The sequence below is a fragment of the Prunus avium genome, chromosome 4 (assembly GCF_965620075.1).
Source record: "Prunus avium chromosome 4, drPruAviu1.hap1.1, whole genome shotgun sequence".
Classification (NCBI taxonomy): domain Eukaryota; kingdom Viridiplantae; phylum Streptophyta; class Magnoliopsida; order Rosales; family Rosaceae; genus Prunus; species Prunus avium.
The window spans coordinates 30,557,946-30,575,748 of NC_142287.1; the positions used below are offsets into that span (position 1 = coordinate 30,557,946).

General features: G+C 38.7%; 2 protein-coding genes across 2 annotated transcripts; both read left to right on the forward strand.

Moving 5' to 3' along the window:
• Positions 1-1,688: 1,688 nt before the first annotated feature.
• Positions 1,689-10,090, forward strand: LOC110767346 (kinase superfamily with octicosapeptide/Phox/Bem1p domain-containing protein). Its single transcript, XM_021970861.2, has 9 exons — positions 1,689-1,850; positions 2,965-6,120; positions 6,211-6,288; positions 7,035-7,187; positions 7,529-7,692; positions 7,792-7,939; positions 8,109-8,231; positions 8,607-8,694; positions 9,619-10,090. Exons 2-9 carry the CDS (start codon positions 3,040-3,042, stop codon positions 9,816-9,818), a joined length of 4,035 nt encoding a protein of 1,344 aa, XP_021826553.2. The 5' UTR covers positions 1,689-1,850; positions 2,965-3,039; the 3' UTR covers positions 9,819-10,090.
• A 2,625-nt stretch (positions 10,091-12,715) lies between these two features.
• On the forward strand, positions 12,716-17,539 carry APO1 (APO RNA-binding protein (DUF794)). Its single transcript, XM_021970862.2, has 5 exons — positions 12,716-13,001; positions 13,548-13,635; positions 13,730-13,803; positions 16,101-16,465; positions 16,603-17,539. Exons 2-5 carry the CDS (start codon positions 13,581-13,583, stop codon positions 17,438-17,440), a joined length of 1,332 nt encoding a protein of 443 aa, XP_021826554.2. The 5' UTR covers positions 12,716-13,001; positions 13,548-13,580; the 3' UTR covers positions 17,441-17,539.
• The last annotated feature ends 264 nt before the right edge of the window (positions 17,540-17,803 follow it).

Consider the following 17,803-nt stretch of genomic DNA (forward strand, 5'->3'; position numbering starts at 1 on the left):
TATAAATAAGATGAACAACATATCATATCACCAAATATAATCATATCACGAAACATAATCGTACCATCAAATATAATCATGCTTTTTGAACACATCACCAAACATTTGCATATTTATTCATACCATCCTTTAAAAAAAAAAATTATACTTATTATTTTTTAAAATTATTTCTTAAAACGTATTACGGTCTAATTATGTAATAACCTCAAAAACAATACTTGGTTTTATTATTTTTGTAGAAAATCTTATTAAGTTGTGTGACTTTATTAGGTGTTTTATGAATTTGGTTTGATGTGAAAATATTGGAATTAAGTGAGTTTAATCTCAAATTTGGACTAAAATGCCCTTATGATTAAGTTTATGATTTTTTTCGATTGAAGTAGGCCCGTTTTGGCCCGGCCCGGCCCGATGGGCTTTCTCAAGCTCGGCTCATGGGTCGGGCTTGGGCTTTGAATTTTCTAAAAAAACCCGGCCCGGCCCGGCCCGGCCCATTGACGAGCCCTAGTTTGTGGCTAGGCATGGGGCGGAGAAGGTTTGGAGATACGGTGTGGTGGCTGGGATGAGGGGGGGCTTGGGAGGTAGGTGATTTGGGTTTGGAAGTACAACAATGGCGGAGGGTTGATGGCAAGGAGTTATGCGAGTATGGAGGAATTGAAGCGGGCGCTAGACGCCAGGCGAGCCTTTTTCATTTTTCATAAATAGTATAGCCGCGCGGCTATACCATTATTTGGGTTTAATGGATGAATTTGGGTTTTTGGTTATTTATTATTTGATTCTTGTGGATGAATTTCCGAATTTACCCTTACTTTTGACAGAAAATTTAACAGACTTGACGGAAGGACTACTGGTGCAACAAAGCACCTAGTTGAGTGACCCCGACAACTAATAATTGAATTGATGGACCAAAGTGTAACTACGAGTATAGTTGAGGGACCATTGCTGCGAATAACCCTATCGAAAAAACCAAGTATAGCCGCCCGACGATACTATTTCTTTTAAAAAAACCGGGTATAGCCGCGCGGCTATACTATTTCTTTAAATAAAAATTGAAAAAACCCAGTGCAATACTATTTCTTTTACATTATCACAACACAGATAGAGTCTCAACAAAGAAAAGAAAAAATCTCTTATGGACGGCTGAGCTGTATGTGAGAGTGACTAAAGTGCATCTCAATCGTTGATATATATATATATGATTCAATAATTTGCATGCAAGTTTTAGTTAGATTGTCAACTTCTTTTTCTTAGAGACAGATATTCTCACCCCAAATAGCTAAAACTCCCACAAATTTGGTGAGCGTGAAATTTACAAAATTACCATATAAGTTGTACAAAATTTCCAATTAGGGTAAAATGAGGTGCGTATAACACTTTAGCAGGTGCATCTAGTAGAAAAAGCACACCCGATTCCAGTAGAAAATCCAACCAGATTTTGGGTCATATGTACACATGTTCTTTCTAAGTTCTTCACACAGTAACCAAGTACTGTTACAGCACATCCAAAGCCTGACAAGGAATATCCCCCTCCAAGTGGACAGTGTTGTGCACGAGCTCCTACAGCGCGTGGGCTCTCCATAACAAAAATAGAAAATTTAAAAAATCAAATTTTCTTTTTTTGCTGTGGAAAATAAAAAAATTCGTTACCGTTCTGAGGAAGCCGTAAATTTCCAAAATCTTCTTTAAAAAACAAAGAAAAGAAATGTGAAAAAAAAGAGTCTTTGAGCTCACAGAAAGTTTCAACTAGCCGCATAAACAGAGAGTAACACAGAGAGAGAGAGAGAGAGAGAGAGAGGGGGGTATTCACAGTCAGTGTTTGTGTTCTTTATTGATCTATGTTATTGTTTTCGAAGGTAATTATTATGTTAATTTTCTTCATTATTGTTTTTTGCGATCAGTTTTGTGTTCGTTTCACCCATTATTGTATTACTGTACTAATTTCAGCTGGATCTCTTACAAGCTATGGTCTTTTTTGTTATTTTGGGATTTTGATGTTCAATTTTGAGCTGATTTTGTGTGAATTTGAATGGGTCGGAGTTCATATGCTGAAAATCTTGCCTGATTGTTGTGAATTTTGGTTTTTTGGTTTTTATGTTTATGTCAACTCGAATAGGGTTTTTTTTTTTGGGTTTGATTCTGTGGGTTTTGGATCTTGAATATGAGTTGCATGTCGGTGACTCAAAATCTAGCTCAAGTCTTCTTAGTCTTTCTAGTCTACCGATTTTCTGATTTAGTCAATTTCACAAGTAATTTCATGAAATTCTCCAATTTTATTGAGACAGTGTTAATAGCAGTTATTCTTATTTTTCAGTATTATTATGGGGAAACCGAGCTGTATACTTGTTGAAACGGTTTGCATGCTGAGAAAATGAATGAAAAAGATGATATGGATACAAATGGGTACAATGGAAGTCATATTTATAGTTGTTGATGCAGTTGTAAGTTGATCAAACAATGTGAATTGTGGAATATCTTTTGGATCCCAATTGGGTTGATTTATCGTCTGTTTGGTCACTGAAAATAAAGAAGGAAAAAGGACATGATATTTCAAAGCTTGTATCTGTATTGCTTTAAATCATCTCGAAAAAGTAGAAATATCCTCTAAAGTGACTTTTTTTACAACATTTTCATTGTTCAGAGAAGCCTGTTTCAAAGTGTATCAAGGTGCTTCAAGTATATATGTGAATATCAGTGCATTTCTGAAATTAGATAATTATGAGAGGTTGTTAGGTTAAAATGTTTGAGTCTGTAGTTTGTTCTTTAGACTTGATTATCTATATATGGATTCACTGGTTTGTTTCTCAAATCATTGATGAGTTTTGAACTCAAATTGAATAATTTGTTCAAGGTGCTTCAAGTCTTTTGGCTTCTGTCTTGTTGGAGAAGGTTGTTTTCTTATACATTGCTCATGCTTAGAGATTATCCTTCTGGTTGACTGATCTAGTGATTCCTCATTTACTCCCTTAGGTTCCTAATTAAGGACTGCTTCATTGGAAGAATGTATTCTGATAGCAAAGATTGCAGTTGGCTACCCATGGGAGCATGCTCATGTGTCATATTTACTGCTTTGTGGCGTGGCTGTTTATCCAGGTGAAGTTAGACCACATGGATAGAAAATTGGGTAAAGGTACAATGGATCAACAGAAAAACTACGAGCAAGTTCGATACAGTACTGTTGAAACTAGAAATGAGGGACATGGGTCTGCCAATCAAAGGTTTTTCCCGGATCCATCAAGTAATATTAACACTAACATGCGACCTCCAGATTACAATGTTGCTGTTGGAGCCAGGCCTGTGTTGAATTACTCCATTCAGACCGGTGAGGAATTTGCTCTTGAATTTATGCGGGAGAGGGTGAACCCAAGGCAGCATTTAGTTCCACATGCTTCGGGGGATCCTAATAGCTCTCCTAACTATATGGATCTAAAAGGCATACTGGGTATTAGCCATACAGGTTCAGAAAGTGGGTCTGATATTTCTTTGCTGAACTCAGTAGAAAAAAGTCGTGTTCAGGAATTTGAAAGAAAGGCATCTTATGCACATGAAGATAAGAGTTACTATGATTCGGTACGGTTACCACAAACCTCATCAAGGAATGACATCAATCGAGGACTCAGTCATATCTCTTCAGGACTATCTGATAGCTCAGTGAGAAAACTGAAGTTTCTCTGTAGTTTCGGTGGTAAAATTTTGCCTCGTCCTAGTGATGGAAGGCTTAGATATGTCGGAGGTGAAACACGTATTATCCGGGTAAACAGGGATATCTTTTGGCAGGATCTTATGCAGAAAATGTTGACAATTTATGAACAAACTCGTGCAATAAAGTATCAGCTTCCTGGTGAGGATCTTGATGCACTTGTTTCTGTTTCTTGTGATGAAGATCTGCAAAACATGATGGAGGAATGCACTGTGCTACAAAATGGGGGATCACAGAAACCTAGGATGTTCCTGTTTTCCAGTCTTGATTTGGAGGATTCTCAGTTTGGTGTAGAAAGCATAGATGGTGATCCTGAGATGCAATATGTAGTTGCTGTAAATGGTATGGACCTAGGTTTAAGAAAAAATTCTATTGCTTTGGCAAGTTCTTCTGGCAACAATTTGGAAGAGTTACTCGGTCTAAATGTTGCAAGGGAGAGCACTCGAGCAGTGCCTGATACAGCTGGTGCTAGCACAACACCGTCAGCAGCAAATGTGCCTTCCTCAACTAATCAATCATCTCAATCGGTAGTTCCAGGATCTTCAGGTGCTTATGAATCCAATTCACACCCATACCAGGGACAGAAGATGCACAGTGGAGAAGCGAGACAGCATCCACTGACAACTTTCCACGCTGTGGAGAGCTTCCCTGGGAAAGATGGACAGAGTACTGTGCCCTCTTCTGCTCCATTGCAATATGATTTTGGTTCTCACCCTTCTCACTATGCAACGCCTGGAGGGAACATAGATTCAATGGCTATATATGGACAATCCACTCAACAAGGGGGTTTGATTGAAGAGCAGCTATATGGTGGCATACACGGGCAAGATTCAGAATTGCCCAGAAAGGAGGTGAAATTGAAAAGAGATAGCTCAGCGCAAAAGATAAATGAACCTGAGAAAATTCAATCTTTAGAGAAGGAAGCTCCACTAAAGGAAGCAAGAATGAAGAGAGAGAACTCTCTCCATAAGATAAATGAAAGTGATAAACTTAGGAATTTAGAAAATGAGAACGCTGTTTCTCTACCTCCATATGATGGTTCAGTTGCCAATTCAGCAGCAGAGACAGGATCATCTCTGGTGGCTACAAGAAGCAACAAAAAGCTCCAGGAACCTCGACAAAATCCAATTACCTCTGAAGATGTAAATGACGGGAAAAGGAACAATGAAGATGACCAATTCAACACATCGAGTGGACCGTCTAATCCTGGATATGGTGGCTCTGAGGTTGATTCCAGATATGGTGGCTCTGAGGTTGATTCTATGGACTTTAGCTACCTTGAACCGCCTGTGGCTCCCCAGCGTGTCTATCATTCTGAGCGGATCCCCAGGGAACAAGCAGAATTGAACCGTTTGTCAAAATCTGGCGATTCTTTTGGTTCTCAGTTTATGATAAGTCAGGCACGTTCTGATCACTCACAACCAATTGCGGACTCTGTTGATAAATTGCATGATGAAAATGTTCCTTTGCAGTCTGAGCAGTCTGGCTTACCTTCAAAACTACTGCATGTTGAAGATGGACTGGCACAATTTGAAAAGTATAAAGAATTTGCTGAAAATATTAACAAAATGAATTCTGATGCTTATCATGAGGGGCTTGAGTCAAAGGTACAAACTCCTGACTTGAGACATGTAGCTGTTAATTCTGTGGATGGCCATGAAATGGGCCGGCTAAAAGATAACTACAAAGACCCAACTATCAATGATAAAGAAGTGGCTGCACGGACTCAACTGACTGCTGGTCAAGAAACTTCTGGTAAGCTTAAAGATTCTGCTTCAGTTCCATCTGAATTTGAATGGACTGAGGTTGCCGCCAATAAGGACCAAGGGAATAATGCCGAGGGTCAAGCGCATCCATTGTCTTGGACAGAGAACCCAGCTAAAGGTGTTGCTCATGGTGAGTCTACTGCTGGGGTTGGTAACCCAGAGCAGGGAGATATTCTCATTGATATTAATGACCGATTTCCTCGTGATTTCCTGTCTGATATATTTTCCAAGGCTAGAATCTCAGGGGACCTTTCTGGCATGAGTCCACTTCCTGGGGATGGAACTGGCTTGAGCTTGAACATGGAGAATCATGAGCCTAAGCATTGGTCATATTTCCGAAATTTGGCTCAGAATGAATTTGTTAGAAAAGATGTTTCCCTTATGGATCAGGACCATCTGGGTTTCCCATCCCCACTGACCAATCTTCGAGAAGGAGTTGCAGTAGATTACAGCTATCCACCTTTGAAGCCTGATGGAGTTGTTTTCGGTCACACTGACACCCATATAAATTTTGATGAGGATATTCGTCAAGAATCATCTGGTATAGCCAGTCCCAACACCATGAATTTAGCTTCAGAATACAATCCCTCTCCACCCAAGGGAATTGAGAGTGAGCAGGTGGATGGGGTAAATCATGGAATACGAGAATCAGAGTATGAGGTATCTCTATCTGCTCCATAATTTACTAGTAAATCACACTATTACCATCTTGATTGCCTCTGACCAATTTTCATTTTCACTTTCTTGTAGGATGGCGAGCTAAATACTCAGAACACAGGTTCTCTTGTTGATCTTTCTCGGGGAGAATTTGATATTAGTACCTTGCAGGTATGACAGTCAGTTTTTTTCTATTTGCAATATGGGAAAGTTAAAAGTAATGCTCTTCTCTGGAACCTATCCGTGAACTGTACAGATTCATGTTTCATTTATTTTCTTTTCCTGGGTATAAAATTTTCCCATATCCTTGTTCAATTAAAGCCAAGGCAATGTTTGACTAAAGCTTAGCAGTACTTGGGTTGCATTTGGGAGCAATTTTTTTGCCTTTCCACCAAAGAATTATGCCGCTTCAGCTTGCCTATTAGACGTGTTGACAGTCCCACCATGTTCCTCTTTAGTGGTTCTGTTGTCATAGGAACCCCCCAATCTGGAAACCACCAATCCCTCAAACATCACATGTATTGTATAATATTCCTCTACTACAATGGCACTGCCATTACTAACTTAGCTTTGAACTTCTTCATACCATTGTTTGCACCCTGCCAAGTCTATGTTAACAACTGTCTGAACCTAAATCGCTGTCTAAAAGAATATATCAAATATAACTTGTGCCCTTTGTCATATATTTTGGCTTTGTTTTGTCCATTGCAAGTTTCATTGTCATACTAGTCTCGAAATGATCTAAACGTTTGCACATCAGAAGTGATTGATGAAACATCTTTGCAATGTATTCATCATATTGGGTCAGACATACATTTTTTCCTTCTGATTATCATCTGTCCTCTGTTCAGTTGATGCAAATGGAAATTGTGAAATCTGTTAATTCTCTTGTTGGTCATCTATGAATTTCCTAGCAGATCATAGAGAATGAAGATCTTGAAGAGCTTAGGGAATTGGGTTCTGGCACATTTGGGACAGTTTATCATGGAAAATGGAGGGGAACAGATGTTGCCATTAAGCGTATAAAAAAGAGCTGTTTCACAGGGCGCTCATCAGAGCAAGAAAGACTGGTGAGTCGGAACAGATTGTTTTCTTGTTCAGTAATTCACTAAGCTAGAGTCAGAGTGAGTCATTTTTCCAGTCTATGGTGATGAATATCTCCAATATCATCTTATGCATAATGAAGGCAATAAAGAATCCATAAATTTAATTTTAGTTGGCTGTGATCGCTCCATTGTCTAGTGTGAGAGTTGTCCTTGTTTCAGATATTTATGATAACCTCTGGGTGCTGGCTGTTGGTGGGCAGCCTTCACCTACAGCGTTGTGCTCATTAACCAGTAATCATGTGACATATCAATAACAATAACTGTTGATCCTCTTTTTCTTTCTTCTATTTTTTCTTTGTTTCTAGACTGTTGAGTTCTGGCGTGAAGCCGAAATTCTTTCGAAGCTTCACCATCCAAATGTGGTTGCATTTTATGGCGTTGTCCAGAATGGACCAGGAGGAACACTAGCCACCGTGACTGAGTTCATGGTGAATGGCTCTCTGAGGCATGTTTTACTTAGCAAGGAGAGGTAATATTTCTATCTTTAGTTATGTCAAAGATGCAATCCTTTGCAGTGTACCAGACTCTCCAATCTTCTTAATCTTACTTTGGTTTTGTGAATGTCCAGACATCTTGATCGTCGTAAGCGGCTCATTATTGCTATGGATGCGGCATTTGGAATGGAATATCTGCATTCAAAAAACATAGTACACTTTGATTTGAAATGTGACAATTTGCTTGTGAACTTGAAAGACCCTTTACGACCCATTTGCAAGGTATTTGTACAATTCTTGCTGTCTTTGTAAGATTCTGTAGTTGATTAGGAATTCAAGATGGAATCTTGCTTATTAAATGGGTGATTATCGTTGTTTTTTCTTCTTTTCCGGACAGTAATTATGTTCTAAATCAAACAAGTATTTAGCAGAAAATTCTTGAATTTTGCAGGTTGGAGATTTTGGCTTGTCAAAAATCAAAAGAAACACCTTAGTTACTGGTGGTGTGAGGGGAACCCTACCCTGGATGGCTCCAGAGCTTCTTAATGGTAGCAGTAGTAAGGTTTCTGAAAAGGTAGGATACTACAGTTCATTTCTAATGCTTACTGGTAGAAAAAGAATATTACTAACGCAGAGTTCAGCTGATTGTTGAACTTATATATTCTAAGCTATACGGGAAACACTAACTTAAGCGGATAATATGCAGTTTAAAATCCAATGGGGGATTACTTAAATCTGTTCGTCTGTCTTTTAGGTTGATACAGTACTTGTGTGCGTGTTTGTTCAAAATAGTTTAAGCAATAAAAATAACTGAGGCCAAAAGGAGAAAAAAGTTATTCAGTATTCGAATATTAGAGATTCTTGTGGTTTTCATTGCTGATATCATTCAGCCAATTTTTTTTTCCGTACATTGATGCATGTCATTGAGCCACTTTATGCCTGTTGGCAGGTTGATGTATTCTCCTTTGGTATTGTCTTATGGGAGATTCTAACTGGTGAGGAGCCTTATGCCAATATGCATTATGGAGCAATCATAGGTGAGTACTAAGCTCTCTCTTCATGATGTCTCACTCGGCTTCAGTCCGATGTTCAAGCACATTTAGTTTCTTGTTAATTTTTGCATAATATAATGAACCAGCATCCGTAAAGTTAACTCTCTCAAGAAGTTGATGCTTGAGTCATTCCCTTGTTGATTTCATTTGTTTACTTATTTTATTTTGAAGTTACTTTTAGGTAGCATATTGTCAGATTTAGTTGAGTTTAGGGATTTCAGTTCATTCATGTAATGAATATTTTCAGAAAACAGATATTCAATTTTGTCATAGATTGCTAACCTTAAGCACTACAAAACCTGTCATTAATGATAAAGTTGGATCTTGAAATTCTATATGGTCTGGTTTTGCATAGAACAAGAGGAATCTAACCATTGAACTAGAATAGGCTGATGAATCATGAATGAAGTAAAAGGTATTGTAGATTAATTTTAAACTTTATGAAAAATCTATCGGACGGCTAAAAGGAGCTATCATTTAGCCTTTATATAATTAATGGAATGATGTTGAAAGCGACTTTAACCAGTGTTTACATTACATTAGTTAGATTCCTTTTAAGGAATAATACATTTAGAATTTTACTGATTATACTTCAATTTAAGTAATAAAACATAAAATATGAAACAATGTGTTTCACCAACAAATGTAGTGTAGGATTTTATCTTTCTTTTCCCAAGTTCATCCGTGACTGAAATTGGTTTTGGACTTTATGTGCACCGAGGGCTGCTCCTCACTGGGATCATTAGACAATCTGATTGCATAGGGAGTTAAAACTTATTGATCAACAAAGAGCATTTGTCCCGTTCTTAACTATGACATTGATTAGTCCTACTGGTTTTGCACATGTTCATTGCTCACCTGCTGATTTTTCATGTATACTCAACTTGGATGCCCCTTCTTTGTTTGCAGGAGGCATTGTGAATAACACATTGAGGCCACCTGTGCCAGGCTATTGTGATTCCGAGTGGAAGTTGCTAATGGAGCAATGCTGGGCCGCTGATCCCATTGCTCGCCCATCATTTACAGAAATAACTAGACGCTTGCGGGTGATGTCTGCAGCTTGCCGAACTAAACCACAAGTTCAAGGACAGAGCCAGGTACCCAAGTAGCAGGGTTTGATATGATTCACTCGTGCAATCTTAGCTTAGCATGAGTTGATCATAAGAATTTCTTTATACTCCATATAGGTTGTGTGTATTATATGAGTAGGGAGAAAGGCTCCCGTTGTATGGTGGAACTATAGGGTTTGGGTCTAAAACCTTACTGGACGACGGAATGATTGTGTTGTGTATTGGTGCATAAATGGGAAGAATTGGTTTATATGTAAATCTTATTTCTGTGTTCATAGTAAATACAAATTTTACTCTTTGTTGAAAGAGAAGTGGGGTTGGGTTGGTTTAAAAGGCTTTGCTATTATTCGTTTGAAGCCATGCGCTGCATTACCCATTCAGAGGTTTCCAATTAATGGTCTCTTGATTCATTTGACGCCATGCATTACCCAATCAAATGAAAGGAGTTTTATCTACTTGAAGAAATTTATAAAAATAAAAAAATAATAATAATAAAAAGAAGAGTAGAAACGTGGTGCTAAAGCATATATATATTTTTTAGTACAAATGATAGTCTAAACTAGAGGGGAGGCTAAAGCAATGTATCTTGTCTGCTACAATTTGCACAACCTCTTTCTTGATTCTTCTTGATGGCAACCCATAGGGTTTTTTGGTCCCTTATCTCCTTATCTCTTTATTATCTGCATGGAGCCTTTTATCAGGCATTTCAATAAGTTAGCCGTGTCCACTCGGACTCAAGATGGCTTACTGTCTTCCCCTTATGGTCATAGAATTTCTAATTTAGTCTTTGTTGATGACTGCTTAATTTTCTCCAAAGCCACGCCAGTGGCTGCTACTCACAATTCTTGTGGCTTTCTCTAAAGCCTCAGGTCAAAGTATAAACTTCCAGAAATCCACAATATATTTTTCCCCCAGAGTCCATACGAGTGTCAAAAACAATATTAGTACTATTTTACAGGTTCAGCACAGAACCACAATTGGTAAATACTTAGGTATCCACAATATTATTTTCTATAAAGACCCTCAAAGAGAGTTAATTGACAAAATTCGCTCAAAGTTTGCTGGGTGGAAAGCAAACACCCTTTCTAGAGCTAGAAAACTGACCCTCATTAAGTCCAATGTTTTTGGTATGCCTAATCATGTGATGCCTTGCTTTAAGTGCCCCTCACAGGTGATTAAAGAAATGAACAAATGCTGCAGAACCTTCTTTTGGGGTAGGGATGGTACCCCTCCTATTGCTTGGAGGGATGTTTGCATGCCCAAAGATCTTGGTGGCTTAGGAGTCAGACTAGCTAATCAATTTAATCTTGTGACTCTAGCAAAGCTGAGGTGGAAATGCATTACCGACCAATCAAATTAGTGGGGCAAGATTGTTACTCAAAAGTATTTAAGAAATGATAACTTTTTTACTCTGAAGAAAAAATCTAATAATTCTATTGCTTGGAAGTCTATTTTGGATGCCAGCAGGTTTTATGCAAAGGTTTGAGGTGGGTGGTGGGAAATGGTGGTTCTATTCCTTTCTGGACCTCCCAATGAGTTTTGCCTTTCCCACTCCTGAACTGCATTCCTGAGCACCAAAGAGGCCCTTTGAATCTTGATAAAAAAAAGTATTGGACTTTATCACAAACAACACCTAGGACAGAAATAAACTGTCAGAGGTTTTCGACGATGATCTGATTGACAAAATCTTAACTATTCCTCTGCCTAGATCCAATATGCAGGATAAAATGGTCTGGGGTCCCAACCCCAATTGATCATTCACCATCAAAAGTGCTTACAATATTCAGATCCAGGAGCAGCCATCCCACCCTCAAGTTGATCTGCTTAAGAAAATGTGGAAGCTCGATATTCCTCTGAAAGTGAAGATTTTTGCTTAGATGCTCATTCGAAAAAGACTACAAGTGAGAGCTAGATTGCACAGATTCATGCCGCATATTAATCCTGATTGCCCCATCTGTCAGAACCAGCCCGAGACAATTCAACACCTTTTTATGGACTGCAACTTTGCTAAGGATGTTTGGGGATTCTCATATGATATCCGGCCCCCTCCTTCACAGACTGGTGATCTGTATAGATGGCTTTCATCGCTGGGTTGCTTTACTCCTAAGTCTTATTTACTGGCAAATCTGGGAGGCAAGGAATAACATGTTGTTCCAAGGTTCTAAGCCACACCTGGCTTGTTGTATCCATGCTACTGCCACTTTGGGCTTGGATTATTGACAACTTAATTCTTCGGTCAAGAAGGAAAAAGACATTCCCATGGTGATTAAATGGCATCCCCCTCCCACTGGTTGGATTAAAATTAACATGGGTCTCTCATGAACTCTCAAGCTTCAACAGGCTTTGTTATCCGGAACTGCGATGGCCATGTCCTTCTAGCCGGCTCCAATAACATTGGTGAGAATTCCATAAATGTGGCTGAAAGCGTTGCTCTTTGGGATGGCCTTGCTGCTGCTATTGAGAGAGGTTGAGATCAAATCGTGGTTGAAGGTGATTCTAAACTCATTACTGATAGTATCCTAAAAAAAAAAGCAAGGCCCCCTTGGAGCATCCAACATATTATTTAGGATATTTGGTCCCTTACTTCGTCTGTCGCCTTTATCCGCTTCCAGCATGTGTTCAGGGAGGCAAACTTCACAGCTGATGCGGTTGCTAAGCTGAGCCATGGGCTATCAGCGCAAGTTTGTTGGGAGCTTGGTCTTCCGTTATCAGTTAGCTCCCCCTTTTATTTTGACCTCTTTGGTCATTCTTGAAATGATAATTGAGGATAACCAGTGTTATAACTTAGGCTTATTAAATTTATGTGAGAAGGATTTATTGTAAGTGTTTTTTTTTATTTTTTTTTCCAGGGGATTTATTGGAAGTTAGATACTACAAATAAATAGACAAAATGATATCTATTATTTGCGTTTATTTATTTATTATGAAATTCGGTTTCTGTGGCGACTTGGTTACCAACTTTTATTTAACAACCTATGAGGCATGTGATATGGTCTCTTATAAATTGATATTGACAACCATGTCCTTGGGCTGCTTATAGATAATAGATATTATGCCCTCTTATAAATTGATATTGACAACCATGTCCTTCCATAAGAGATGATGAGGAAGCTGTTTGCTCTGATAATAACCACCCACGACGTCTCAGTCTCTTACAGTACCAGTTGCGTATTATATAACGGTGCTCTTCAATCGGCGTTAACGAACTCTCAACTCTCAAAGGTAAGCTCTTTTTCTCAAGTATGCATAAAACTGTCTACCATAATTGAGAATTGGGAACTGGGTTGTGGTTAGGCAGTCCTCGTTTTCGTAGTGTACACAATATGTTTGAGGAAAAGCCTCACAGGACCCATCCAATATTAATTTGATGGTTCCTGTAAAAACAGTTCAAAAGCAATCTACCATTAAGTGAGCTTCACCTGAATTTGGCCCTTTGGGTGTGGAAGCAAAGCAACAACATTTTACATTAGCTTTGCCCTCTAACAAAGAAAAGAAAAAGTACTGCATTTGGGTGGCGATGATGTGCCGTGCTGGAAAGGATTTCCGTTTTGGTTGAATACCCATGTTCTTTCTATTTCTGATTTATATTATTGTTCATTCATTCGCAATACTGCTCAGCTATTATATATTGGCTTTGAAATGACATCATGACTATTGGCTGACTGGTTCTGCACATAAAAGATACACCATTAGCTAAAGGATTGAAACATTTTATTCATTGGTTTTGTTTGTTGTACTTGTTTTTTTATTTTTTATTTTTATAACCAGGAGACTGGGCTCTAGGGATAATAACATAGATAGATGTTCAATAAGCCTCCAACAGTATCCTCTGCTTTGTGGGAACCATATCAGAAAGGTGATCTAGTCCTTCTTTCATTTTCTATCTTCAAGCTTGTACTTTTAGAAGCAATTTTACAATGAACATGTATTGATTTTGCTTAATTCTGCAGGTGCTTGCCTCTGTACCATTGAGTTCAAGCGAACTCAATTATCAGCTGTGAATTCCTATAGTCTCGGGTTCAAGGTTCTATTCTCTCCCTTTCATTATCCCTTCTCCTTCTTGTTTGTTAACTATTTGTATATTACAAAGATGCATCATAGTTGATTGATTTGGTTAATTATTTTTACAAGCACCCTATCCATTTTCTCAGCAGTTGCTGTCGCCTTTTTAGTAGAGCTTGTAGTATACAAGCTCATATTAGAGCCAAATAATTCCTAATTATATCATGGAACATTGAATGCCAATATCCATAGCCAGACCCAACCAATGTTGGTTCCAATTTCTGGGCTGTTAAGAGGTAGTGAGCACCTGTCAGTTTCCATCTGCAGGATTTCATTGAGTAAATTCATCTATAAGATCTTTTAAATTCTTTGAGGACTTGATGTCATATGGGGCTATGGAAATGCCTTGACATAGGATTTGAGCATCAAAGGTATTTACCATATATCATCCACCATGATGTGGTGCATTGCATCAATACTTGGGGTCGTGGTAGATGTCTGTCTCCAGAAATGTTTAGAAATGTTTAGAAATGTCTGAATACTGTAAACTTGTTATGGAAATTTTCTTGTGGTTTTAATGAGAACAGTGCGTTGATTTTGACAAGTGCTCCAACTTTTTTATTTTCATCCATAATAATTGGTTCCTCAAAACTTCTAAAGACTTTCTTCAGTCTTTAGAGATATGCCCTTTAGGGCTGTGTGGTTGGATTGGAAAGCAGCCATTTACTAGCTATAGGTTGTGTGTGCTCTACTGGGGTTCTTTTGATAGTAGCTTAGGGTTTTGTTCAGTCTAGCTGCTCTTTCTTTGTTTCTCTATTTTTTTGTGGCCACCTTGCAATAAAATTTGTTTCCTTTTCTAAAAGGCTTTTTATCACAAAACGTCCCTAACGTTTGCGAAATTATCAAATTGCATCCTTAAAGTTTTTTTGTATCACTAATGGTCCCTAACGTTAATATAGGTGCTCTTAAATAGTCCTTCTGTCAAAAAAAACTGTTAAATCCAGGGATATAATCGTCAAATCAATCTAAAATTATAAAATATATATATAAATTTCTCTCTCCCCTCTTTTTTTTATTTTTTTATTTTTTATGTTTCCTTTCCTTCTCTCTCTCTTTCTTTTTTTCTTCTTTCTTCCTCTCCCCGAGTTCAGTCTTATCTCTCCTCTTTCTTTTTTATTTCCTTCCCTTCTCTCCTTCTTTTCTTCTTCTTTCTCCTTTCTTTCCCCGAGTTCACTCTTCTCTCTCACTCTTTCTTTTTTTCTTCTTCCTCTTGTCATGGGCATTTTTTTTCTTCTTCTCTCAGCTAGAAAACTGGGCATTTCCCCATTCTCTCTCCTTTATCTTTTTTTTTTTCTTCATTCTCTGAGAATGATTTGGGTACAATGTGCAAGGGTTGGTTTGGGGCAAAAAGTCACGACGTCGGCTTCTATTGGCCTCTTCTTCTACCTTTGTTCAATTTTTATTTTTATTTTGGAAAAAAGCTGAAGAAAAAGAGAACAAAAAAATCCAGACACAAACCCATTCGCAGGAAAATGAGCAACGACGATGGTAATCGGAATAGGAATAAGAAAGGCCAGTGGACACCGCCAAACAGACCCTACCAGGAGAAAGAGGAAGACATGAAGATTTGGGGAGAGAAAGAAGAAGGAGGAAGAAGAAAAAAAAGAAAGACAGAGAAAGAGAAGAGTGAATTCGTGGAGAGAAAGAAGAAAGAAGAAGAAAAGAAAGAGAGAAAGAAGAAGAAAGAAAGAGAGAAGGAAAGGAAATAAAAAAAGAGAGGAGAGAGGACTTTTTATAATTTTGGATTGATTTTACGATTCTATCCCTGAACTTAACATTTTTTTTGACAGAGGGACTATTTGAGAGCACCTATATTGACGTTAAGGACCATTAGTGATACAAAAAAACTTTAAGGATGCAATCTGATAGTTTCACAAACGTCAGGGACGTTTTGTGATAAAAAGCCTTTCTAAAAAACAAAATTGGTTCCTCAAATCTAAGGCAGAGTTGATTGTTTCCATGTGAGTCTGCAAATGAAGTTGACATTAAAAAAAATACAAGAAATAAGGGGTGAGAAAGTATAAAAAAAAATTCCTCGTGGAGTAGCTGGTTGAGAAGCACTGTGCTTCTCACAACTATTTAATTAGTTTCTTACATGTGTTCCTAGCGGTGTTACACCCTGAGGCTACTGTTATTGTGATTTGTGACAGTACTGGTGCTTTGAGAATATCTTCCTCCTTAATTTGTATATGCATGCATGTAGTCGTGAGTTTGACTTTCATCCTGGAACTGGACACTCAAGTTTTATTCAAAATGCAGTTTGAGCATGGAAAGCTTCATAAAGGAGGAAGTATTTTGGGAACTATCTTTTCTGCCAGTAGGAAGCCCAGGGTAGAACCAACCTTAAGGAAGCGAGAAGCATATCCCCAAAATGTGGATCTTCCACCCATACTACCTAAGCAAAAGAAGAAACCCTATCCTATTCCCTTCAAGAAGATCAAGCAGGTTGCAAAGGAGGACAAAAAACTTGCAGAAATGGGTATAGAGAAGCCCCTCGACCCTCCGAAAAATGGATTACTTGCCCCTGATTTAATTCCTGTTGCTTACCAAGTACTAGATGCGTGGAAAGTTTTAATTAAAGGCCTTGCACAGCTGTTGCATGTTATTCCTGTATACGGCTGCAAGTAAGTATGTATATTTTTTTTTAATGTTCTGTATCCATCTTTCAAAACTTCTGATGCGGCTTTATATAGTTATGTACTAATCTTTTAACAATCTAGGTTAAAAATTGGAACATTTAATTGTTTTAGCTCTTTTGCAGTGAATGCTCTGAGGTTCATGTGAGCCACTCTGGTCATCACATGCAGGACTGTCTTGGCCCAACCAATTCCAAGCGCCGAAGCTTCCATTCCTGGATTAAGGGTTCTATCAATGACATACTTGTACCCATCGAGGCATATCATCTGTATGATCCTTTTGGTCGGCGCATTAAGCATGAAACTAGATTTCAATATGACAGGATTCCTGCTATCGTGGAGCTGTGCATCCAAGCTGGTGTGGAAATACCGGAGTACCCTTCACGTCGAAGAACCAAACCTATCCGAATGATTGGAAGGAAAGTAATTGATCGTGGTGGATTGGTTGAGGAGCCACAGCCATGGCGCGCTGCGAATCCATCTTCACTTGCTGATCTCGATACACATGGGGCTTGTGAGCGGTTTCCACCTCCCCTGCCATCAGACATTCCCAATATTGCACAGGAGACAATGGATGCATATGAAACTGTGAGGTTCGGGGTCATGAAGCTGATGAAGAAATACACTGTGAAGGCGTGTGGGTATTGCACAGAGGTTCATGTTGGACCTTGGGGTCACAACGCAAAGCTTTGTGGGGAATTCAAGCACCAATGGAGGGATGGGAAGCATGGTTGGCAGGACGCTACTTTGGATGAAGTTTTCCCACCAAACTATGTATGGCATGTCAAAGACCCTAAAGGACCTCCAATGAAAGGGGGTGCACTCAAGAAGTTCTATGGGAAGGCTCCTGCCGTGGTAGAGGTGTGCTTGCAGGCAGGTGCACGGATCCCTGAGAAATACAAACCCATGATGAGGCTTGACATTGTAGTCCCTGACACTGAGGAGGCACAGTTAGTTGCCTGACGATATGACTTCGTTTTTGTGCAGCATACTGTGAAGCTTGTATATTATTGTATGCAAACTCTGAATCTTTACTGTAAATCTTTGAGGTTTGTATGCACACTGTGGCATCATCATCATCACTTCATCAGAAGAAATGGCACTCTGGCCGCTACTAAGTCAGGTTAATAGCTGCCATTCCAAACATTTTAGCTCAGGCGTGCCCATGAATTAATCATGACCTCCAATTCAATCACCTTGTAGAGAAATGAGAATTTTGAAGAAATTGTTTTAAATTCCGACTGTCAAACCCTGATCAAGCGTGTCAACTAATGCATTTTGAAATTGGAGTTGGACTAGTCACTTCCTTGATTTTGACCAAATAAT